The following is a 24,096-nucleotide window of genomic DNA, read 5'->3' on the forward strand; positions in this document are numbered from 1 at the left end:
TTAATTTCTTAAAGAATGTGCTCCCTACATGTTTTGTAGTGACACATGTAACAAAACTCATGTACACATGTATAGGAAGAGCATTTCAATTAAACAGTATCTCACTAAAATTATTAATTAAACCAACTAACTGAAAAACAATGGCAAGACAATGCAAAAAGCACACAGCTATACAAATAAAATCTGAGACTCAAATCATTTGATTCCTTTTGTCTAGCATTTCTTTCAATCTATGTGGCATTACTCAAAATGTATGAAAATATATGAATTGTGTCTTGAGAGACTAGGTAACATAACAATCTCTTTCAGCAACTTAAGGACTGCCTAAAAACGTACTCTCAGATGAAATGTGCATGACAGAGCTGAGTTCCGGCATCATAGCATGAGAACGATGTGGACACAATGCAAGTACAAAAGGGTTCCTTAGGTCTTCAGCAGGCTGTTGAGATTACAGGTAACTTAAGAGCAGGCTATTAGTTATTAATGTTCAAAAACCACAAAACCAAAAATATTCGGTAATATACGGCAACCTCTTAGCACCATTTATCATTGTAGCACCATAAGACCTATTTATTACATGTATAGGTAATCACCCTGGTACTACTGTAGAAACAAGAATGCTAGAATGCCAAAGTCTCCAAAACAATACATCCAGCTTTTGACATAACTTGTCAAACTATAATATAATATTTAGAAACCCAGAACTCATTTCAGCAACTTAGTTTTCAGTTATCAGCAGGTCGAGCAGTAATAAAGACCAGCTCCTTCTTCGCAATTTCAAAGTAACTCCCAACAATACAGGACCTATAAGTTTACGTCACCGTGTGTGTCATTATTTTTATGGATTCTGTGGAAAAAACGTTGCGTCTGCCTGCCATTCAGCTCTTGTCAGATATTGATTTTGTGTCTTTTGGGATGAGGGGGCCTTTGTACAAATGAAAGTTAGAGGGGAGACAGGAGCGGTGTGGGACACCGGCAGGAGCTGAGCGCAGGGGGAGGCCAGCTACTGACAGCATGCCGTTCACCGTTAACCCCCTAGCGTCTCACTACTCCCTTTGAGAACACGAGCAGGCAGACTCTGCCTTCTCGTTTTGGGCTATTAATCAGGATGAAGGGATAAGATGTAGAGACCAGGACCCGAGACAGACAACAGACCGCTGATATATTGACTACGGTGTCAAAGCTCAGTGAGACACAGATAAATACTGAAGTTGATGATACAAAGGGCAACTTTTTGAGCAATGATGCTGGGCAATTGCCAATAAGGCGAGACAAAGTGCAACTCATCTGGATATGGATGATTGCAAAAAGTTGCCCACTGCTGATTACGATTTTTCCAAATAGAAATTAGTTGCTATCAATGGAAATTTGCCCAAAACAACATCGGTCAGCGACACTGCCCTCCAACATTGGTCAGCGACACTGCCCTTCAACATTGGTCAAAAAGTCGCCCTGTGTTTCGTCACCCTAAGACAAAGAGACAGAGACTCAAGACAGCACATAGTACTCATAGGAACAGTCACATGGGTATTGCTGAGTTAGCTAGACATGCATCCGTTTGTAAGTACCAAGCAATACGAAATAGAAAAATAACTTATTAAAAACATATTTAAAATTCAAAATGCACTTCATCCATAAGAAATTCATAATCAATTCACATATCATGAACAAAGAATGAACATTGATCCATCTTCCAAGCACTCCAGCAGGGTCACAGAGATCCTAGAGCCTATCTGGTGCAGGATAGAGCAGAAGGCAGGTGTATGTCCTAGACTGGATGCCAGTCCACCACAGGGCATACATATGCACACAGTCAGATATACGGCTACCTGCAGATCTTGGGCTGTAGTAACTGGAGTACCTAATGGAAACCCACTGGCACTGGGAGAACATGCAGACTCCACACTCACAGGGTTTCATTCTCCATCCCTGGAGGTGTGAGCGAACAGTGTTACCCACCATGCACTGGGTAACCATGAGAACGCCCACCCACCCATCTATCTATCTATCCCGGACAAGGTGACAGGAACATGGTGACATGAAAATACATGAACAAAGACGACCAGCGTGTCCCGTGATTCTCTCCCCCTCCAGCGTGGCAGGTGCGCATACTCACTGTTGACAGCTGGAATGTCTCATACCTTAGTAATCAGGTTTTTTTTTTTCCAGATCATTCTTTCCCGAGTTACTGAGGTGTGAAGCTGAGGAAAAAAAAGGAGAAAAATCTCGTGTATTTACTGCGAGTGGGAAAAAAGAATCCATTTCAACAGAGGTGCAAGTCCCTGCCATGGCTGAAGGAGCCACCGGCTAGACAATCAAAAAAAATGATAAAAGGCAGAACTCGAGACTAACCTCCAAATCACAGGACCTCCTACATTTTATATTTGTTTTATACATTATTCTCTCATTTGGTTGCATAGTTACTCTTTTGTAGTGATTAGAATCAGTATTTATCCCTTTTTTTTGCATTTCCATTAGGGTTTGACTGATATAAAAACTTGCCTTCACAATTGTGAACTCTGAACAAAAATTGCATTTAAAATGTATTTACAGATATTTAAAATCTACTTCTACAAAACACCATAAAAATGTACTCTGTTCACACATTTTAAAAAATCATTTTAGGTCCTAACATTATTTTTGTGTGGTACAATATTTCCATTCGCACTCGATCACTAAAAGCTCTTTGGTCAAACTTAAAAATAATAGAGGTTCGGAGTTTTTTTAGTTATGATGCAAGAACAGCAGCTTGTCTTGATTTACTCCACAATGAGAGCTGCTTGCCTCATAAAAGGTTTAAAGACACATTAGAGGGAATACATTTGTGGAACCTTAATGCTGGTTCCTTTTATGAGCCAACCAATATATCCGATGAGCACCGATTTACATGTTTTGAAAAGTTCCTCTGAAAACAACGTTAATTATACTGTCAAGCCAAGAGAGCACTCAAATTAAAATTTAAACCGGGGGGGAAATAACAGCGAAACATGAATGAAAATTTCAAAAAGAGCCAAGATAAGAATTAACAGCAGAACTATTTCAGCTCATCTTTGAGCGAGGTTTTACAAGGAAGAAGTTCAATGACTCTAAGCGGGTGTAGCTGTCATCCTTCTGAACGGCATTAAACGGAACACGGCGTTAGGCACAGATCGCTCTTCTTAAGTCATTAGCTATTTAATATCAGCATTTGTAGGACATAATCTCTTGTCTTCATTTCACATGTCACAGCCCCTTGGAAGGTGTCAGACACCTGAACGGATTTTAGAATAATAGCCCAAAGTGCGTCTACGTGACTCTCATGCCAAATCACTGGAGCTGTCAACACCCCAAAATGCTCAAGATGATATTAATCTTACAGGTTTCGTAGCATACGTGGTGGCATAGTGAGGGGAGAAAGAGGGACCCACAAACCCAAAAACGTGTTAGATGCGACAAGGAAGCCATTTTAATGTCATTTAACAAAAATAACAACAATGTAACAATGGATGTTGTCTGGTGTTCAATGCTGTATGATGTCAGTTTTGTAATCTAGTACCTTCTTACTGTAAAGAGTAAGCAGAAGTGCCCGCAAAGGACCAACCACCCGCGCACTCAGCTGTTACCGAAGGCCCGTCTCCAGGCCAGACACCCGCCAGACATGCCCTCAAGCACCTGCCACATGAGAAACACCTTTTCAGAAGTAAAACCTTAAATTCACATTTACAAACCCTTAAGGATTTAAGTTCACACCGGCAGCTACCCTTTCAGGGACAGCAAATGATTTTCAATGTTCTTTTGTCCACATATCAGGGACTGTAGGCACTTCAGTCGAGTGCTTGGGGTAGAAAGAAAACTTGCACGTGACACGGCAGTCAGGGCCGTCGCTGAGCACCACCGATTTAGCACGTCGGCTCACCAGCGCAGCGGTGGCTCTGAGGCTAGAGCTCTGTGCCAGCAATCGAAAGGTTGCCGGTTCGAATCCCAGGAGTGATTCTACTCTGTCGGGCCCTTGACCTGGAACTGCTCTGTCCTCGGTATGATAACCTACATCCAGCCCTGCAAGCAGGTCCTCCAGCTTCCAGGGAAAATGTGGGGGTTGGTGGCAGAACTGGCACTCCAGCCGCCGAGAAAAAAAAACCTCACGGTGTTTTGTTCCGTTTGAACTAGTGAGGTGCTGAGGTATGACCTGCCACACGGGTGCGTTCAGGTTCTCGTCGCCGTCATCAGCGTGCGCCCCTACCACGGCATGACGTCAGCAGCCCCAGCGCATACATCCAACAGCCCATAAACGACGTTGCTTCAGTTATAACACCGAAAATTCATTTTATTTCCATCACCTTTTGGAAAAGACAGGGATATGGTGTCCTGGAGGTCTTTAAAGTGAAATCCAATAACAGACAAGTGACACAGATTATGACAATTACTGCAGGAATAGATAAAGATCCAATATAATGCACCATATAATTATATAGTTATGGATGCATAATTTAATGATCAAGCAAAAAGATAACATTAAGCAAAACACTTCATATCAGACCTTTTTAATACTTAATTGGTCTGTAAGACATATAATACACAGAGCAAAATAACTTCAGATGTAATCTTAACAGAAGAGAACCCATTTTTTATGGACAAGCACCAACAGCTTCAGATGGATCTATAAATGTATCAATTTAAATCACATCCCTGAGTGAACAATAATGAACATTGTAAAACCACACTAAGCGTGGCTACAATGCGTCATTCCAGGTTTAAGCTGTTTCCCGTGTGATACTTTGAGGCTTTTCATGCACAGCATCCATCACACTGGTCATTCCAGCCACTTCTACCCAGACAAGTTTCTAATGCAGAATTTCTCCCATTTCCGAGGACGAAGAAGATAGAAGAAATTAAAACAAAGGATTCATAGAAAACATCATTGTATGTTATTTGCTACGTTTATAGTGCTAGTAGTCTTATGACTATGTTATTTCAGTATATTCAGATAAGAGTTTGTTTCCTGCTATGTGGGATTCCATTCAGCATTTAGTGAACATCTAGATGAATCTGTACCTGTTCACATGACCCATTCATGGGAAATTAATGGAAACTAAAATGGACACTTTTCCTTCTATGATGATACAGAACAAAAACATGAGAAGCGGCTCACACTGCGATTTGAAAGACACTGGCAGTTCACAGTGCGCAGTGGGAGATTTCATCTATAAATGAGAATTGGAAACTCAAAATTAGGAAAGATGGTAAAATAATTATTTTTCCAAGCCAGGATTTCTGTCCGAGGCTAGGATAATATAACTTCCTTTCATTACATAAATCTTCCTTCCAACCATCCATCCATCCATCCATCCTCCCACTGGTCATTCATGAGAAGAGCACTATTAATATTAAATACATCTTACTAGTATTAACAGAGTGGAATTCCCATTGAAGACTCCTGCATGCTTAATATGCAACAAATACTAACACACATGCCCACATTGAAAGACCAGCTTATGTATGTAACGGGTTGCCAGTTCATATCTGACATAAACAGCTCAGAGTCTTGGTATCACTATCATAAGCAAACAGCTGCAGAGGAGTGCAGAGATAAGTAAGGGACTGATTGTTTTACAAGGCTCTTATCAGTTGATATTTCTATACACTTTCATATTAAAAGTTTTAAATTCATAACATTTTTCACCAAATCCATTTAGAGCTCAGAATAAACCCATCCAACCAAAGCCAGGACCCTTCCAGATAATCAAGCCACTGACTGACACGCAAACCGAATGCTACATGGCAAGAAACGATACAAGCATCCCGATTGCTCAGCTATAATTTCCCGTTCGAACTTCCAATGGTATACAAGACCTTATTTAAGGTAACTCAAACAGAATCAACATACTAAAACATTCCTAAAACATTCAGCACAAGCATGAGTAGTAGAAATGTGGGAGTGAGTGACAGGTTATATGTTCAGATATTACCTAAAATATTAAATTATTAATCTTGATTCCAAAGGATACAACAATGAGCCTTCAGAGACAGGAACTCAGTAATCAGAAGAAAGAGACTAGACCATCCAACAAGATGAATGACAGATTGTATGCTGTCATACAGACAGTGCAAACAAGTGGAATAAAAATCTGCCTTCGAACATGGTGACTTTTAACAGAAATTTGTTACAAAATATGAAATATGAGATATTCTTCGTAAGGGGGAGATGTAACGAGGTAACTGTCAGGGCTAACCACGTGATATGGGAGGAGTACGCGCGCGCATGTGTGTGTGTGTGTGTGTGTGTGTGTGTGTGTGTGTGTGTGTGTGTGTGTGTGTGTGTGTGTGTGTGTGTGTGTGTGTGTGTGTGTGTGTGCGTGCAGCCGGACGGAGATGGCGCGCAGAGAGCGAGCGCGGGAGACCAGCGAGGGAGACCAGCGCGGAGGAGGAAGGAGAAAGGGAGAGCGGGTTCAGGTACAGATACAGATATAGCTTTCATTCCTCAACATTCCCTGCATTTAAGGTAAATCACAAGATATCCAGGAGCAATGACCAATATTTGAAAACTGAGAGCAGTCACACAGTTTCATTCACTGTGGGGGACCAGATGGGTGCAAATTACTCTCGGAGCCTCAACCATCATGAAAATATATTATGGAACCTCTGGACGCCTGGAACACAATTTAGTGAAAGAATCAATAGTGAAAGGTTTAGACGTCACTCCATACCTCGTTAAACGGTACCGTTTTGGACTGGCCCGGACTGGTTCTCATCTGCTGAAGCGAACTCTTCCATGTCCTGCCGAAAAAGTGTCTGTGGCTGATATCAAACAAGGAGACCCTCAGCTGGTAGTGGGGCCCCTGAAGTCCCTGCGGAAATTTCTGCAGATCAAGGAATCATATCAGTAGTCAGTCTGGGCATAACGGCAGTGCGATGTGACACTCCTACTGGCATCAGCACATGAAACTCAGAGTTAAACCAGAACCAAACTCTGGAAGACTATGATCTTGTATCCGGCATTATGGAAATTACACTTAATCCAGTCAAGCAGACATCAGTGCCTGGCAATGTAATAGGCTACCCATTACATTCTAGTTGTGTATTACTAGTTTATAAACAAAACAAAAATAACTTCCAAATAGTTACTTGAATATTAGTTCAATACAAGAACTCATGGCCATAAGTGGAAATTTTAAACTGAATTTGAGAAAGATCTTCTTTACACAGCGTGTAGAGTATGGAATAATCTTCCTGTTAGTGTAGCGCAAGTTAAAACCCTGGGTTCCTTTAAATAGATAAGATTTTAACAACTCTGGGCTATTAGTTAAGTTCTCCCCAAACGAACTTAATGGGCCGAATGACCTCCTCATTTGTAACTCTTATGTTCTTAATTAAAAATAGTGATATATTTCGGAAAGGCATTATGAAATGATGCTTGAACTATGAATTAAGTAGAATTTAGTAAGTTGAGCCCTGGGTCTGCTTCTTAGACCACCCACCTGTTCAAAGTGCCCCCCGCAAACAAAATGCTTGAAAAGTATGTGAAAGGCTTGGGAGGGCTGCTGCCCCAGGTGGGGGGTCTGGCCGGGAGGCGACACCGCACGGCGACTCTCAAAGACTCTTTTCCACTCAGTCATTGTGAAGTCTGGACACTCATCTGAAATAAAGGAACTCACGCTAAAATACTTGGATACCTTCATACCACTAAACCTTTTAGGGGGCGCCAGTCCTACGCGCTGTGAATATAGATAACCGAATATCTGTAATTCGCTATAGCATCGCTGTAAACACGACAAACTCTAAATGCAAACAAAGAAAACAAGTAGAAAATAAGTGGGAAAAATCATCAGTAGCTAACAAGCTAGCATAACTAACAATCTGTTACGCATCGAACAGTACTTCACATTTCCAAAAAAGAGATTATATGTTTCAGAATATAACAAGCAACTGATACTTCGAAATCTTTAAAGAAAATTCAACAAACACTGGAACTGCATATAAAAATAACTGCGGATAATTTACCTCGCCTCGTTTCTAACAGACGCTGCTGCCATGACGGTTAGATGAAGTACGTAGATATATAGGGGTTGTTGAAATGCATTGTAGTAAATACAGTCATATTTACTCTTCCTAAAATCGCACAAGTTGGTAATATGATAATATATAATATAATGAACTTTATTTATATACTCATATAAATATACGCTCAATATTATGATGTAAAATATAGAGAGATTTTTTGTGATTTCCCCCCTCGAAGGTATACATATAATGGTATGAGCCGTTTCTTGGCTTCGCGTTACCATGGAGACGCGCTGTCACGTTGCGCCGCTTTGGACGCGTTGCAATGTAGTTCAGAAACCGAGGGTGTAGTTTAGTTACTAGCAGGGTTATTATGTGATTGGATTTCGTTTGACGTTGTGTGGACCATTTTTCAGGTCTCCACAAAGTTCTGTGAATGCAATCGAAAAAGTAAAAATTCCTAAGTCCCGTATTTTTGGTTACTTATGGTTAGGGTCGGCATTCTGGGATTAGAGTGCTCCCCTTAGAAAAGAATCCCCACAAAGATATAATTACAAACCTGTGTGTGTGTGTGTGTGTGTGTGTGTGTGTGTGTGTGTGTGTGTGTGTGTGTGTGTGTGTGTGTGTGTGTGTGTGTGTGTGTGTGTGTGTGTGTGCGTGCGTGTTTATTATAGTAATTACCCGTACTGTATGAAAAATAAGGATGCAAAGTTTCACGTCATCCCTTTCGATTAAAAAAAACACACCCACGATTAAAATGTATCTTATTTTTCTTATATAGTTTGAAATACAACGATCTGTCACATAGACAAGATTTGTCTGTCCAATTGTAGAAATTTAGTCAAGTGGATTTTATTGTCGTGCCAGCCATGTACAAGAATACCGTGGTACGAGACATCGTTTACCCAGGACCACAGTGCAACATAAGACACACGGGGGCTATATGTACACAATCACAGAGATAATGTGCAGATTAAGCACACGAATGCTAACACGAGGGCTGGACACAGACCTCGCATAGTGCACATGAGACGACTGGAGGGCAAACACATAGTATGCACATGAATAGGGTGAATGATGAATATAAAGTTTCAGTACAAGCTGTTATTAAAACGTACGTACAATAATTTAGCAGCTGGTGATGTGGCAGCGGATAACAGAATTTACTTGATTTACCTAAATTATAACATCTAACATCTTTCTGTTTTAACCTCGATGACAGAAACGTATACTTAAAATATTAAAAGCACGTAAGATTACTGTAAGTATAATACATTTCCCTTTCTGGATAGGTATGAAGTATGCTTGTGTGTCAATGTTTAGTGCATTTATGTGCTCTGAATATCTCTGAGAGGCATGTATAAATGTGGAAATCCAAGAAATATTTTGTCACTGAGGCACTTCAATGTGTATCAAGAGGATTATATTCATGTGTGGTGCTAGAATTCGTACCACCAGGTGGCGCTCTCTCGCGAAATTTGCCAAAGAAGTTACAACAAAATAAGCAAGTGATGTATGAAAACCAATACATGAAAATCATTTATTTTCTGCGAACCTTCGTCTTGGGTGTAGTTTGATGCAGGATTAGCTTATGTCGGAATCACGCAACTATGTTATTAAAACGTCATGTGATAACCAAAATTAATTTTTTTCTTTGATTGGATAACATTTTTTTTAACATCGTAACAGTCATGTTTCTTGGCGTCAGGGACACTTGCTCCTTAGCTGCAGTTTAATCTCGCCTCTCCTTCCAAACCATCTCCCATTTCATCCCCTCCTCTCCTCCCTTCCTGCAAACCAAAGATATCTACTCTAAGGCCACTTAAAAAAATTGGTTCTCGTCCCCGCCCGACCCGCCGAAATGCCTCCGACCCGAATTTTTTTTTTTTTTATTATTTCGTAAAAATCGCATGGAAAATGCCCAAGAATGACGAAATTTGAATTTCCCGCGCATTCCACATCGACGATTGATCCACATTGTGTAATCCTAGTCTTGGAATGGTTTCATGAACCTAAATTTGTCTCTACCTGAGATGGGCTGGTGCAAAGATTTAAATCTGGGGAAGTGATGTGGTACATGTTCTTAAGTACTTGTTTGTAGAGTTGCATTTCCTTGTTCAACCATTCAGGTTCCTGTATTTTGTAAATTCCTCGTGTTTTAACATGTTTTAATACACTTTCTTTCTAGATATATATTTTTAAATCTTGGTTGTTCATTTAGAATGGGAATGACAAACAGAATATTGGTTTCAAATAGTATCATTTTTATATTCACGAATGAAACATCAGCATAAAGTATCCAAATCCATAGTTGGGAAGGCATTTATGAGATACACATGGATCAAGGAATTTACATTCTTGTATTTTTTTACATTGAATGTATTTGAAACGCAACAAACGAAGAACTGAGGAGGCGTACTAAGTAGGTCTGCTCTCTTCGGTATGTATTTTCAAATATGTATTTTCTTACATATTTGAAAGTCCAAACAGTCAATCAAAATTTGTAAAAATAAATAAATAAATAAAAAATCCCGCCCGCCCGACCCACCCACTCCAAAAAAAAAAGACGAGAACCATTTTTTTTAAGTGGCCTAATGGTGAGTACAGAATGAAATTGTTGTTTCTGGTAGGCTATGCAAACTTTTATAACTTTTTGGTGAGTACACTAGGAAAATTATTGATGTTTTTTGGTAAATTGCGCACATTATAGGCTACAACCTTTTTATTATGAATAGTTTAGGTAAGGGGTGCTTTGGGAGGTTCGGAAGGCATTATAGGTACTTACATTATTTCTTATGGAAAAAAAAATTGTGTTCACTTACAACCAACTTGACTTTTGACCAGCCCCCGCGAATTAATTGAGTTCGTAAGTGAAGGGTCCGTTGTATTAATAAACCTGAACGTTATGAGGTGGGGGTGTCCGCAGGGCTGCAGAGTTGTGGGGAGGCGGGGCTGCGAATTGTGCGCATGCCCAGGACTTCGAAAAATAGCCGGTGGATGTGGAGCTGCGGCGGGGGAAGCGCAGGCATGTTTCGATCACTTAAGAAGAATAAACTTGTGAAACTCAGACGCCGCGGTGAAAGTACAAAGTATGGAGTCGCGGCTGCAAATGTGAAAGAACTTCTCAGAAAAGGCTGCAGTATTTTAAAGGTACTATGGGTGTGAAACAACAGCTGGTGGTTTTGCACGGAAGTGAAAGCTATTGCTTGTTATATCTGGACTGCAGTACAAAGATCGTGGCTCATTGTAATGTCATTAATTAGGTACCACTGAAGGGATCTCGGGTTTGCCTGTATGAAGATGGAACCGAAGTTGGTGATGATTACTTCAGAATGCTTCCGGACAACGTTGAACTCGTTCTGTTGCCTGAAGGACAGAGCTGGGATGGATGTAGGTCCAGTGAAATGTATCAACACGTGGTGACAGTTATACTTTGTAACTTCAAGGGATGGTATTAATGCCCAGTTTTATTAATCTTTTATTTCCTTTTTAATCTGGAACAAGCAGTTAGACGTTTGATTTTCTCTTTTAATCTCATCTCAGAATTCACATTCGAAAGAGTGCAGTTAAAGGGGAAATGGGTTGAATTCATTAAGTGTGAATAATGTGTACGCATTCCGTGTCCGCAGTTGCGTCTGATATTAGCCTTCTGCTTGGCTCCACGAACCGTCATTACGACCTTTTAATCAAATCTGCCAAGAACCTTCTCACCGATGAACAGTCTCAGAGAAAGAGGAAAATCCTAAGTGATCTACTTCAGAATCTAGAGGACAACTCCGAAAGTGAAAAAAGGGAAGAGGACAGCGACTGGTTCCAGGGTAATATTACAACATTCCCACCCTCCAAAAACGCTTCACCCGTGTTACTAATATTCTGCAGTTCTGAGCTGTGGTTGTTATGCTGACCTGCTTTTTATCTGCCCTTCGAATTTTAGGAATTGACACTAGATTTAAGACCAAGTCTGATTACATGAAATACAACTGTGAAAGCAGAATTCGAGGATATTTGAAAGAGGTAATCACTGTAATTGTACCTACAGTAATCCTTAAACTTGATCTTGGCTAAGCACTTATCCTACTTCAACAAATATAAGTTTTTAAAAACTTATATTTAGAGAAAGCGCATGGAACGTTTTGCTCTCACTGCAAACCTTTGTGTACGGTGTAGTTAGACATGATGCATTTCCGGGTGGACATGACAATTTTGATGTTTTACCACCAAGGTGGATGGATATGCTTCGAACATTCAGAGTTCCAGGGTTCGGACCGAATACAAGAAAATCGTCACCAGTATGCTTGAGAAACTGAAAGCCACCAAGTACAACGGCTGCTATTTCGACAGACGAGAGGGGGCTGACTGCATGTGCTCCGGGGAAGGCTGGTTTTCTTGTCAGGTGAGTAGCTCACTAGGGTTGGCCTGCACCATAAAAATTAGTGCTTTGTTTATTTTCTTTTCTGGTCTGGTAGTCAGGGAAAAAGTATCAGTGCACATGTATAGTAACCCATATATAAGGAGAACCATCTCGCATTGCTTTATTTGCACCGAGGAAAGTCCAACATGGACTGAAACGTTTGTACTTTTGCACTCTATGCACTTTGTACAGCCCTATAAAATAACGAATAGAAATATGTTACATTCAGACTCTGGTCTCAATTGTTTTTTGTTCTCTGTGTAGGAGCCCTTCCTCGCTACATTGTTTCTTGTCAGGTGAAAACGTGATTTTGCACTCGGTGAACGAACGCATGGCAGAATAATACAGCATCACGTCACTTGTGAGTTTACATGGTGGCTTGGCAGGTGCTGTGATTCTGCATGCGTCGGTTGGCTTTTACATTAGAATTATTTATATGGCTGATTCTGTTGAGCGCAGCAGATTACAGATAGTACTTTTCCTGACGGCCCCCACCTTGGTGTGCCCTACTGCGGCACTGGGCCCTTGCTGTGATGCATAGGCCCCCTGTGGTGAGGATGACCTGAGAACCCAAGCTGGCTTGAGCTTCACTGAGTGGTCTAGACAGCAGGGTTCCTCTATCATTCGTTGCTTTATTACAATGTCTGCTGCGCGCTGTAGCTCTCGCTGTGGAATTGAACTGCGCACACCGAGGGCTAACCCTCACCCCTGCTGTGATAGAATCAACGCCACAACCTGAAATTTGCCATTCCAGCCTGCTCTACAAAAGGCTGCTGGAAAGTGCTATCGCTACAATGGTTAATGTCAGTGAATTCACATGAAATGACATGTATAAGAACCTGCTTCTTCACACAGGGTGCTTTTGATCAGGACAGCTGCTCATCCCTCCACTCTATTAATCCATACGGGAACAGAGAGAGCAGAATCCTCTTCAGCACCTGGAACCTCGACCACATGTAAGTCACATGTTGATGCATCCTTTCACCTATTACCCAGTGCTGCCAGCACAGACATTTCAGCACATCTGATTAAAACCTTCAGGATCGAGAAGAAGCGGACCATCATCCCCACACTGGTGGACGCACTGGGGCACCACAGCCACGGTGAAATTAACTGGGAATATTTCTACAGATTGCTGTTCACGTGCGAGAACTTGAAACTGGTACATATCGTCTGCCACAAGAAGACCGTTCATGACCTGACATGCGACAGTGCAAAAATATACAAGGTGAAGAAAAGGAAATAACTGCGACATGAATTTTTTTTTTTTCCCTCCTCGCTTCAAGGACGTAACTGAAAAATCATCATAAACAAGATCCATCCATCTTTTAACCAATTATCATTGTCACAAAGGTGCCCGAAGACAATTCAGGCAAGACAATGCTGGGATTTACCCGGAATGGCAGGCCACTTCAGTGCAAAGCACTAATTCGTCATACAGTGTGAGAAATTTAGAGATGCCGATTTAACTACGCATCTATAGAGGAAGCCTGCATGGCACGGCAAGAACATGGGGACTACAGATGCAGAGAGAAATTTAGTAACAAGAATTTTGGGTTTTTTTAAATCAGAATGCAGCCTTTTAATTTTTTAAGTGCAGTTTTATATTTTATTTAATGGTTTTTCTATCTGCATGTCACATAATAAATTCTTAGAAAAAACAAAATTCTGTGTGTCACTTATTACTAACAACATTTGGTGTAACATAAGCCTCAAGTAAAACAGGAGGATGTCATTACTGATTTTTTAGATATTAAAGATGATAGGATACTAAGTACATGTTACACTACAGTCCTGCTTTGTGTTCAGTCACTAGTGGCTATTATCTTCCTCTGACACTACAAACCATCCCATTCACTCACGGTTGTCTTATTAAAATGTTAAACATTGCCATAGCTTACATTTTGTAAATTAAGTAAATCTGGACCCTGGACAAGTAGTATAATTGATTTTACTGATCATTATCCACCATTAATAAACATTAAAATCAGTTGCAGCATTTACTCAAATATTTAAAAAAACGACAATACCGCATGCTTCTGTCATTGAAAAATTATCCAGTTATATGTCTTATACACATACAAATTTAAGTTACAAATAAGCAAGGTGATCATGCTCTGTGTTCATGACAGACATGAGTCAACTTCAGGCGAATGGACAAGGAGCAATACATTAGTGCAAGGGTCCAAGGCAGGTCACACAGCACATCTTTGGATTCCAGTCAAGAACAAAGGAAGTTGCTGAGTGCCGTTTCCAGGACAAAAAAAACTGACTCGGCACTTTGTGTCCACCCCAGAAGTGATCAAAACAGGCCATTTTTACGATTCTTTATGCTCTGCTGGGCCGCCATACCTGTAAAATAAGGAGAGGGAAAGAAAGACTGTTCTCACGTTTTGAAAAATCCGATCAGCCCAGTAAGGTTGGGGTCACGTCTAAACATTACAGGCTGTTCTCTTTCACCAGATACGTAGCTGTTGGGTATCCTGTCCACTTTCCCATAAGCGAGAAAAAGGGCCATACCTCTCTCATCTGCTCCCAGCTTCCTGTTTGCTAGGTACTGTTGAAACTGTCTGGAGGGAAGATTTCTGGAGTAATTTTTTCCAGTCAGTATTAAACTGCAACACCAGGGCGGGATACGTTTGCGCCAACGCCAGTAAGGCTGTGTTCATTCCCAGAACCCCCACCTCAAATGTCAATACAAATTATCCACTAAGACCAAAATGTGTCATTTATAAAGTCCCAATATTGCAGATCTTAATAATATATAATACTACTATATGTTTTAAAGTTTGTCACAGTATTTGATTAGAACTTTTTTCAAGAGTTCTATTATGGTTTTTAAACTTCAATGTTATTGATGACTGAATATGTTGATTTTCACTAAAATGGGAGACTTTCGTCCTTGAAATAGTTACGGAATATCCCACAATTCATTTTTCATCCAGAAATTATTTTACTTAAGTAGGTGTGAGGGTGCTGTTTTTCCCTCCTAAAAAGAACAGCGCTAAAAATTAGATTGCTGACCATCACACCAACTGGGCTGGAATGTGACAGAGGTATAGCAGTGTTCCTAAAAGTCAGGGCTGCACAATATCACACTGCCATTACATGGCACGTGCACAATAATCACCAGGGCCCTGGGTGTAGTTGTGTAATCATTTGTCCAGACGCTGGCATTACAGTACTATACAGACATTTACTTACACCTACAATTTAGTACGCGGATTAGAAGTGCGCCTAAAATATTAATGAGAGGTGTACTGCCATGGCCAAAAGTTGGTAACCAGTATAAATTTGGTGTGTCCTTCTGTTTAATAAGTGTGTCAGACTTTAAACTGTAAAAAGTGCCGCTACACCTCCGACATCTTTACACTCTGTTTATCTCCTCGTTGAAATAGACGTTGTAGCTGCTGAGCTGTCCCCTCTTTCCACAGCCTCTTCAGTGCTTATCACTCACACGATATATACCAAGACAGTGGCGTGCGGCATGCTTTGCCAACAAAATTCAATGAACATCCATATAGAACCGAAAACCAGTGTCCGGGCAAATGTTTCACCCATCATGTAAAACCACAACGCAGTGAGATATCGTGCAGCCCCACTAAAAGTCTTAAAATTACTGAACATTAGCCATTTTAAGCCAAATTTAAGTCTCGTTTAAGCCAAAGAAATTCAGTCCTTTTATTTAAATGCGATCTTCCCCTTACTAATGAAAGCATCTGTATTAAATTAGCGACTCCTCACAGTTCGATAAAGTGAAAAAAAACACTGCATACCATTCTCCTGTTCTGTAACCAGGGGATCATCATAGACATCCTCATCACTGTCATCCCTGGCAATATAGTGCAACCTCCGGTACTCCCTCCTGCTTATGTGGGACTCTAGTGGGACTCTGGGGGGATAATCCTGGGACGAGACATGCAAATATTTATTAGTATCCAGGAAAGTTTAAGACATGCAGAATTTCATACAAACTACACAGCTGATAAGTTTGTGTTACTGCAACATGAACTTCAGAATAAAAGAGGAATCATATTCTTGTTTTGTACCAGTCACATGCATGCTTACTGACAATGACACATTTGCATGGCATGAACAATGTTGACAACATTCAAATTTGTATTGTACAGGAGTTACAAGGCTGTGTGAAATTCTTTGATACATGCGGTGATCCTCCACTATGTATGTAAACGCTGATGCTGTAGTTTGTGTGACACGCCAAACTGGCCGAACTTCGACAGTTACCTGGACAAGTTCTAAATTGCCGAAGAACTGTCCCACAGGTATGATCTGGTTGCTGTCATCATCAAGGAAAATACTGTTGTCCTGATCATCCAGCAAAGGCTCGGGATCCTGCCCTGTCACATTGCAGTTCCCCGGCTCTGACCGGTCCTGTAGGCATGCCCATGTGCTCTCTTCAGAGCAAAGTCCAGCCACAACAGACGAGGTTTCTGTACAGTCTTTCTCCCCATTGCCGTTCGTTACAACCGGACTCAGAGACAAACCATCTTCTGCCAGGTAATTCGCATCTCTCCTATTTATTTTCCGTTCCGTACATTTCCCTCTCGGTCTCTTCACTGGACACTGAAGATCTGCCGCTTCTAAGGATGTCTGTAAACAATAATTGGTTTGGAGGCGTGGGTACACGTTCTGTGCGAGATTAAATTAACTGCAGCATCATCACAGCTAAAACCGTGCGCTAACCTGTTTAGGAGCTCCGTCTCCCTGGAATTGGGAGGCAGCCGCCTGCTTCTCTCGCAGCCTCGCCGAGGTGCGTGTCCTGCCCTGTACAAGAACAACAGAAACTCCCTTCACCTCATTTACACCGAGTACAGTGTCATTAACCGGCTGCAAACGCCTATGAGAAACCGAACCACGCGTTTACATGCAACCAAACTCGATTGCAGCATTAACCGGGCAGGGCGAACCAATAACTTACGTCATAACGGAGTTACTCTTTAGTCGCGCTACCGGTTAGTCGACTTACTGACGTTACATGTAAAAACTTTTGTTAGTGCGAGATCATTTTTTAAGTCTCGTTTTGTATTTACTAGCTAACACCGTGTTTAATCTAACAGAAACTTACCATTCAGCGTTGAAATGCTCTGCCCTTAAATATTAAACTTAACTTACTAACTGTGAACCGATGCTCGAGTAGCACGCTAGTTGCTAGGCTAGCTAACAACTTGTGAAATTTACTTTGAAAGCATTCGAAAGTTATTCACATGTAAAATGTGTAAAAATTCGAGCAGAAATGTAGTTAATGTTATAAATCCTCCAGAAATTCCCGAACAGCTAACTCTGTTAGCCCAGACCCTCCACGGCACGTAATAAGGCCAAACACACCAGGCTAAGGGCTACTGGCAGCTAGCGCGGCTGTGGTAGCTGGGGGGCGCAAAAAACACGGATTATACGGCGCTTTTACCTGCTTTCTCCTCATATTAAACGCCTTTCTGAGGCGCTGAGCCGGACGAACAGAGACCGAGAGGCACAGGAGCGCCGATTCATCCGGGCGAAGTCGGACGGTCCGCCGCCACTCGGCACCTCACCCGGTCCCGCGCAAAGCGCGTCACTGATAGGGACACCACCATCGCTTACGTCATATCAAGCAGAAATTCGTACTTAATTTGCTGATCAGTCTTACTGACACAACATCGGTATTACTGAAAGTTAAATCTTCTCTTTAAATATAGAGAAATAATCGTAGAACAGCAGGATTCCTGAAATACATAGAACATATTAAATAATTACTTTATGCTTGTATACACTGCTCTGCAAAAACAGAACACATCAAACTGGTTTTAAAATGTATTGGCATGTGTCTGTATACAAAATACATTTACTTGATTCTGAATTCATATATATATATATATATATATATATATATGGTGATTTATTTTATTTGCAGAAAATGTCAAAATACCTTAAACATGCAAAAACGAATGTTGTTATATTCTCAGCATTTACTTTGCATACTGTAAGTAATATTAACTGGAACATATGTGATTGATGATGCAATTTACTATATACGATTTTGAAATATAGTAGCAATATGTAGTATGTGATAGGCTATTCAACTGCGATGTGGTTACTTTTCCTTTAGTTGCTATAGGGGGCAGCATTCATGCATGTTTCGAATAAGAGCACATTTCCGTCCAAGTGCTACTGCTGTCAACCAGTCCGCCTGTTTTATGAAGCTAACATATCTTATACATCAGGCCTCTGGTTCAGGACTGGAGTTCCTGATATAAAACTATATATTTTTTCTTCGTTCTTTCATAGTCACTTACGTGACGTCGGCGTCCTCTGTTATTTTACCAGCACGGGGTTCCGCACAAGACTGCTCCATGCAATTTACGATGGAAAGATAAATTAAAACATGAAACTAGAAAACAGCATCCGCTCACCATTCTCACCTCTGTCAATAAATCGTCCAAAATACAGACAACAAAAATACATAGAATAAACAGTATATATGCCTGTTTTGTATGCATACATACACTGTCACGGTGAAAGAGTACCAATTGGTTCATTTGAGGGTACAATTACTTGTCATTGGGGCTGTATCCTCAAGGGTCTGCCAGCTGTACCCTAGTTATAGGTAAATGGACTCTGGGGAACGTTTTTGTACCATTGGAGGCGCATTAATATTGTTTGTATCTTGGGGAACAAAACTCTGTCAGTGCTGTACCCTACGCTCCAGATGGGTCTGACCTGCAGGATGAGGAAGCTACTGTATGTTAGTAAGGGGTCAACAAGACTGAGAAGGATATTAACAACCTTTCACTATTTTGATGGCTCTATACGTACAGCTTTTTTCATAGATTTTCTGGTTGTGAGCGAGTAAGATCTGCGTAATACGCGCTGCTGTCTTTATCTGCTGCAGAGACGAAACGCCAATGGAACCTGCACAAGTGGCACCACAGAGAAATGCAGCTGGTGAAGATACCATCTGTGGCTCCTCGTAGTGAGAATGGCTGGGGATCGAATCGCATTTTTTTCAGTTCCGATTCGATTAGATACATAACTGTCGATACCGACACAGATTCCGATACAAGAGCGTTTTACTTTTATATATGTAAACTTTATATATTATTGTTAAATAGTAAATACAAATGAGAAATGACAGAAAAGCGTTGATTAGGCTACTACAAACATACATAACGTACCGTTCCGCCGTTTGTACATCTTAAGTATTTCTGAGGTATTTGCACTTCAATTTGAATCTTCCAAATGAGTACAGGAAGGTGGCGAATGCTTAAAATCATTTTAAAATGCCCCATAATTTCTCTCTCACTGGCAGCAGCGTCACTTGCACTTCGTTGAGACAGCCTATCATTGGTCTAATTAGTATGGATCGGTATACTAATACATACCGATCTGAATATCGGATCAGTGCACCTCTACATATTAGGCTATGCTAATCTTATGTTAGTGGCTTTAAAAAAATACTTCAATTACAATTGGCTATGACGAATTGCATGCACCTCTCAAAATGTTTGTGCCTGTTATAAGTATGAGAGCTACCGTAGTGGTTTAATTACCTCTACCAAATTAGGGGGCGCAAATGGCGGCAAAGTCTTTCCTTGTGTAGGTTTTGTTAAATGGAATAATTTACTTGCTCCTGGTGAAGAATTTCAGGAAGATTTATCTTGACCACATCACCGAGGACCTCTGTTGGCACCTTGTGACAATTGTATCCTTGCCGTTTGTTTGCATTTCCCTAGAGACACTTCCGACGCATCGATCTTTCAATATACTCGAGACCTGAGGATAAATTTTGAGTGTTGTTATGATTGAAACTCTCAGATCAAGGGCTGACATATTCCCCTTGCAACTGAAGTATTACTTTCCTGTTTTTTTTTTTGTTATTTCTCTTTTGCACCCATTTGCAGGTTTGTTTCTAAGCTCAACTCATAGATACGTTTTTAAAAGTTGGATTAGTTATTTCTCTCCGGCAAAAATAAAGCTCTTATACAGTAATAATCGCTGTTGGATTTATATGATCTATATCCCTCTACAGCTGCACGTCATATAAGGAATAGGTAATGCAGCACATTCTCCGGTATAAAAGGAGCACAAAAGATCTAGACAACAAGCTTCAAAAGGACATATTACTCAAAATAGTGACTAAGCCACTACATCAAAAGAAACCTCAAACCAGCACAAAAGTACCTAAATTCAAAGAACCACTTCAACAATAAACCTTATCAGAGCACAAAAAATACACATCTGATCCAGTTTGTCCCCTAATGAGATAAACTCTCCACTTAGGGTCAGCTGAGTGTTATTGGCTTAGGTGGTTGTTGGCAAGAGGCTGCTTCTCGACTGCCATGGAAACAGAAAATCTCACAGGATCCCAGCACTTCGCCAGTGTTCATGTCATTCACGAGAGTTAAGTAGTGAAATTACGGCACTTTTTCACTGTTGCTGCAGAACAGAACGTCTTCCCAAAAAAAAGAATGATCCACACAATGTTCACATTTGCAGCCCAATTTATATTTAGTTCTCTTGCTAAAGAATACATTATTCATTCCCCCTGTACGTTAAGGCGGTGAGATTTGCAGTACTTAACATCTCATCACCGTTTCGGATTCTACCAAAGGTTTTCAAGATTAAGCCATTTCACAAAACGCGTTTTGGCCAACCCGCTTCTGTAAGAAAAATTATATATAAATATAATGAGCATTTGGAATGTCCGTCTGCCTTCCAGCCATCTTATTCAAGGTAAATCAGGGTCCGTAGAGCCACATTATTCCTTTGTTAGACCCAAGTAACGACCCAATTTCACGAAAAAAAGTTGTTGACCCAAGAAGGGGTCGTAACGACAGTAGTCGAGCAGGGGGAGGTGGGACCCCACCGTAAACCTGCCACCACCCAGACCCCCCACCCCCGGTCCCTCGAGAAGTCTCTGCACTGCCCTGATGTCCGACGCATATACTGCACGTGTGTATACTAGCATATTGCGAACCCATTACATATAAATCGCTGTGTATGTTTCTTTTAAATGTAAAAAAAGTGGTGTGACACTGTTCACATATGGTAGACTTAAATTATATATAAATTAAATATACATAGGAATATTGTGTTGATTTTCTCATTTAATTACACCAATGCCATTGCCAACATGTTACTCTTCTTTAATTAAAAGACCCCTATTAGATATCTATTCAAGGAGCGTACGGTTCATGTACCTACGTGACACACGGCCATCTGTGACGGGTAACCCGAGCGCAGCCCGTCACGAATAGGCGCGGCGAGGTGGGAAGGGTTAAGGAGCGGCAAAGAAACCCTGGCTGGCCAGGGGCGATTATCAAACACTCCTCTGCTGAATGACTGGTGAAGAACGAGGAGGATGAAAGGAAAAGGTAATTGTACAGACCCGCTGTGAAAAACCGAGGATGATGAACAGAGCAGAGGGACACGCAAGTACAAGAAAAGGTTTGACCAGAGCAGGTCGAACTTTTGAAAGACTTTGCGTCTCTATCAACTGAATGCCGACTAACCTCATTCTACTCAACACGGTCTATTCCTCTCTAAGGAGAATATGCTGCTATGTTGCAGAACCATACTGGTCTAGTGCGGTGGATTTAATTAATCGGGTCTAAACCTTAAGCGATGTCATCATCATATCAGGAAAATGCAACGTTGATCATATAAGTCTACCATTTATCCTTTTTTGTGTGTCTCAGATATGGAGTATTTTTTCAGACGGAAGAGAGTGCTGAAAACACTAATAAGCTTGATTTTAGCCTTTGGAACGTTGCTAATGTTTCAAAAGCTCAAGCTGGTGGAAAACAACTCTAAGGAAAACCTCATGAAAAGCAAGGACGCCGCTGGGTTCTTGGACGTACAAAGCGATTTATTTAGAAGCGCTTTGGGAAACAATTCGCCACCGGGACTGGGGGAGAAATTTGCTGCGGATCGCGCGTCTGTTTCCAACGCGACCCAGGCAGAGTGGGATGTGAAGACAATTAACTGCAGTGAAAATGTAGACCTAAAGGAGAAAGAGTGGTTTCAGCGACTGGAACCCAGATTTCACCAATTTGTGTTACACAGACACTGTCGGTACTTCCCGATGCTGATTAACCACCCGGAGAAATGCCGGACTGGAGACCTGCATTTACTGATGGTGGTAAAGTCTGTTATAGAGCAACACGACCGGCGAGAAGCAGTGCGAAGGACCTGGGGAAAGGAACGGACAATCGATGGCAAAATCATCAAAACGCTATTTCTACTAGGTACCCCCTCTGCAGGAAAAGATACGAGAAACTTACAAAAACTGATCGATTATGAGGATCGGCTTTATGGAGATATCTTGCAGTGGGATTTTATAGACACCTTTTTTAATTTGACTCTGAAGGAGGTCAATTTTTTGAAATGGTTCGATATTTATTGTTCTCGGGTGAAGTTTATATTTAAAGGTGACGACGACGTGTTTGTCAACACTAATAACCTAATGGACCTTATTGATTTTAAGACAGAAGAGAGAAAGGTACGCAATCTGTTTGTTGGGGACACTATTTCAAAGGCGATTCCCATCAGGAACCGGCAGAGTAAGTATTACATACCGAGAGAGCTGTTCGACAGACCCTACCCGCCCTACGTGGGCGGCGGTGGATTTGTAATGTCGGGTCAATTAGCGCGAAGATTATTTGCAGTTTCCGAAGACCTGGAGCTTTATCCCATCGACGACGTATTCCTGGGAATGTGCCTGCAAAGGCTGCATCTTGCCCCAGAGATGCATGCGGGATTCAGGACTTTCGGCATAATGAAACGCCAAGTCAGTCCCATGAACAGCGACCCGTGCTTTTACAGAAACCTCATCGTAATTCATAAACTGGGCCCACAGGAGTTGCTTAGAATGTGGAATATTGTGTACAATAAAAAACTTATTTGCGCCAAAAAAGTAATACTTTAACTGTGAACCTTTGTTGTTGTTGTATGGGATCCCTAAGGAATACATCGTTCATATCTTACTGGAATGTCATAAGCTCATTGATGGAATTATAATTTGTTATATAAGTTATTGATTGGTTGTGGTTTTATTGCACATCGTATACGTTGTATTTGCTGAAATCCAATGTCTTTGTCTGTACATTGAAATGTTTGTTAAATAAATAAACATACTTTTGCTATAACTACACACTATTGATGGGATTTGAAAGGGCTGCGACAGGTGACGCGCGTGCTAACGATAAGTGTTCGATCATGTATTTTTAACGCAAACTCTTCTGAACTTGTTAAATTCAGAACCTCAAGTGCAATTTCTCAAGATGAGAATAGATGGTTCTCAAAAAAAGACTTCTAAATGTAAAACTTTTCGGGAAAGCAAACCTTTAATTGGAGTACGGTGTAACCTATAATTTAAATGGGTAAGCTTGATTGTATAGGGATGCAGTTCACGTATATATATAGATAACTTGAACAGTTGATATTGTCACGTATGACATTTATTTCGGACACCAACTGACTCAAAGTTTTTTGTTTTTTAATTTGTCCGATTGAGATGGATGTCCCCCCCCCCCAAGAAAAAAAAATGTGATTTTTGATTGTTTCCAAGTTTTTCCTTCATAACTCACGATAGACACAGGATAAAGCCATATCTATATGTATTGTTCAAAAGAAAACGTAACTTTCACTGCATGAACCACGGATATAATCAATCGCAGATCATTTAACGTCGCCCCTAAATACCATCACGTTCT

General features: G+C 40.9%; 4 protein-coding genes across 11 annotated transcripts in view; 2 read left to right on the forward strand and 2 right to left on the reverse strand.

Annotated features, from left to right (window-relative positions):
• The window catches only part of nphp4 (nephronophthisis 4), a 113,757-nt gene extending 105,707 nt beyond the window's left edge, over positions 1–8,050 (reverse strand). For 2 of the 3 annotated variants that reach the window (XM_049017281.1, XM_049017280.1), the window contains exons 1-3: positions 7,978–8,050; positions 7,455–7,612; positions 6,684–6,836 (exon numbers count right to left, since the gene is read on the reverse strand). In XM_049017281.1, the coding sequence (XP_048873238.1) occupies positions 6,684–6,836; positions 7,455–7,592 (291 nt within the window). In that variant the 5' untranslated portion in view covers positions 7,593–7,612; positions 7,978–8,050. Of the gene's footprint in view, positions 1–2,141; positions 2,202–6,683; positions 6,837–7,454; positions 7,613–7,977 lie in introns of all 3 variants that reach the window. The other variant, XM_049017279.1, reaches the window with a different exon arrangement.
• Positions 8,051–10,954: 2,904 nt separating this feature from the next.
• On the forward strand, positions 10,955–13,837 carry dffb (DNA fragmentation factor, beta polypeptide (caspase-activated DNase)). Of its 4 annotated transcripts, XM_049017308.1 has the most exons (8): positions 10,955–11,127; positions 11,241–11,367; positions 11,607–11,795; positions 11,912–11,991; positions 12,200–12,370; positions 13,244–13,344; positions 13,430–13,550; positions 13,675–13,837. In XM_049017308.1, the coding sequence occupies exons 1-8, from the start codon at positions 10,975–10,977 to the stop codon at positions 13,696–13,698; spliced, it is 966 nt and encodes a 321-aa protein (XP_048873265.1). In that variant the 5' UTR covers positions 10,955–10,974; the 3' UTR covers positions 13,699–13,837. The 4 variants fall into 4 exon arrangements, 3 of the variants coding, with proteins under 3 accessions (XP_048873265.1, XP_048873264.1, XP_048873266.1); XM_049017307.1 differs by having other exon boundaries at positions 13,430–13,837; XM_049017309.1 differs by having other exon boundaries at positions 13,520–13,837.
• Positions 13,838–14,325: 488 nt separating this feature from the next.
• c6h1orf174 (chromosome 6 C1orf174 homolog) lies at positions 14,326–17,973 on the reverse strand. 3 transcript variants are annotated; one of them, XM_049017312.1, is made up of 6 exons: positions 17,814–17,973; positions 17,093–17,173; positions 16,634–16,999; positions 16,165–16,294; positions 14,909–14,958; positions 14,326–14,740 (listed from the first exon to the last, which is right to left on the reverse strand). In XM_049017312.1, exons 1-5 carry the CDS (start codon positions 17,826–17,828, stop codon positions 14,939–14,941), a joined length of 612 nt encoding a protein of 203 aa, XP_048873269.1. In that variant the 5' UTR covers positions 17,829–17,973; the 3' UTR covers positions 14,326–14,740; positions 14,909–14,938. The 3 variants fall into 3 exon arrangements, with proteins under 3 accessions (XP_048873269.1, XP_048873268.1, XP_048873267.1); XM_049017311.1 differs by having other exon boundaries at positions 14,326–14,958; XM_049017310.1 differs by lacking the exon at positions 14,909–14,958 and having other exon boundaries at positions 17,814–17,972.
• A 3,679-nt stretch (positions 17,974–21,652) lies between these two features.
• b3gnt7l (UDP-GlcNAc:betaGal beta-1,3-N-acetylglucosaminyltransferase 7, like) lies at positions 21,653–23,534 on the forward strand. The gene is made up of 2 exons (XM_049017304.1): positions 21,653–21,756; positions 22,081–23,534. The coding sequence occupies exons 1-2, from the start codon at positions 21,744–21,746 to the stop codon at positions 23,307–23,309; spliced, it is 1,242 nt and encodes a 413-aa protein (XP_048873261.1). The 5' UTR covers positions 21,653–21,743; the 3' UTR covers positions 23,310–23,534.
• Positions 23,535–24,096: the final 562 nt, after the last annotated feature.

The sequence above is a fragment of the Brienomyrus brachyistius genome, chromosome 6, assembly GCF_023856365.1.
Source record: "Brienomyrus brachyistius isolate T26 chromosome 6, BBRACH_0.4, whole genome shotgun sequence".
Taxonomy (NCBI): Eukaryota; Metazoa; Chordata; class Actinopteri; order Osteoglossiformes; family Mormyridae; genus Brienomyrus; species Brienomyrus brachyistius.

Bases quoted from the DNA above. Each gene is read 5' to 3' on its own strand.
- c6h1orf174 (XM_049017310.1), bottom strand. The intron at 16,295-16,633 runs GTAACTGTCGAA...GTCTCGTCCCAG, and splicing joins GCAATTTAGAACTTGTCCAG to GATTATCCCCCCAGAGTCCC. The intron at 14,741-16,164 runs GTATGCAGTGTT...CTTATTTTACAG, and splicing joins GGTTACAGAACAGGAGAATG to GTATGGCGGCCCAGCAGAGC.
- dffb (XM_049017307.1), top strand. From the start codon at position 10,975: ATGTGGAGCTGCGGCGGGGGAAGCGCAGGCATGTTTCGATCACTTAAG. The intron at 11,992-12,199 runs GTAATCACTGTA...TTTACCACCAAG, and splicing joins TTCGAGGATATTTGAAAGAG to GTGGATGGATATGCTTCGAA. The intron at 13,345-13,429 runs GTAAGTCACATG...TAAAACCTTCAG, and splicing joins ACCTGGAACCTCGACCACAT to GATCGAGAAGAAGCGGACCA.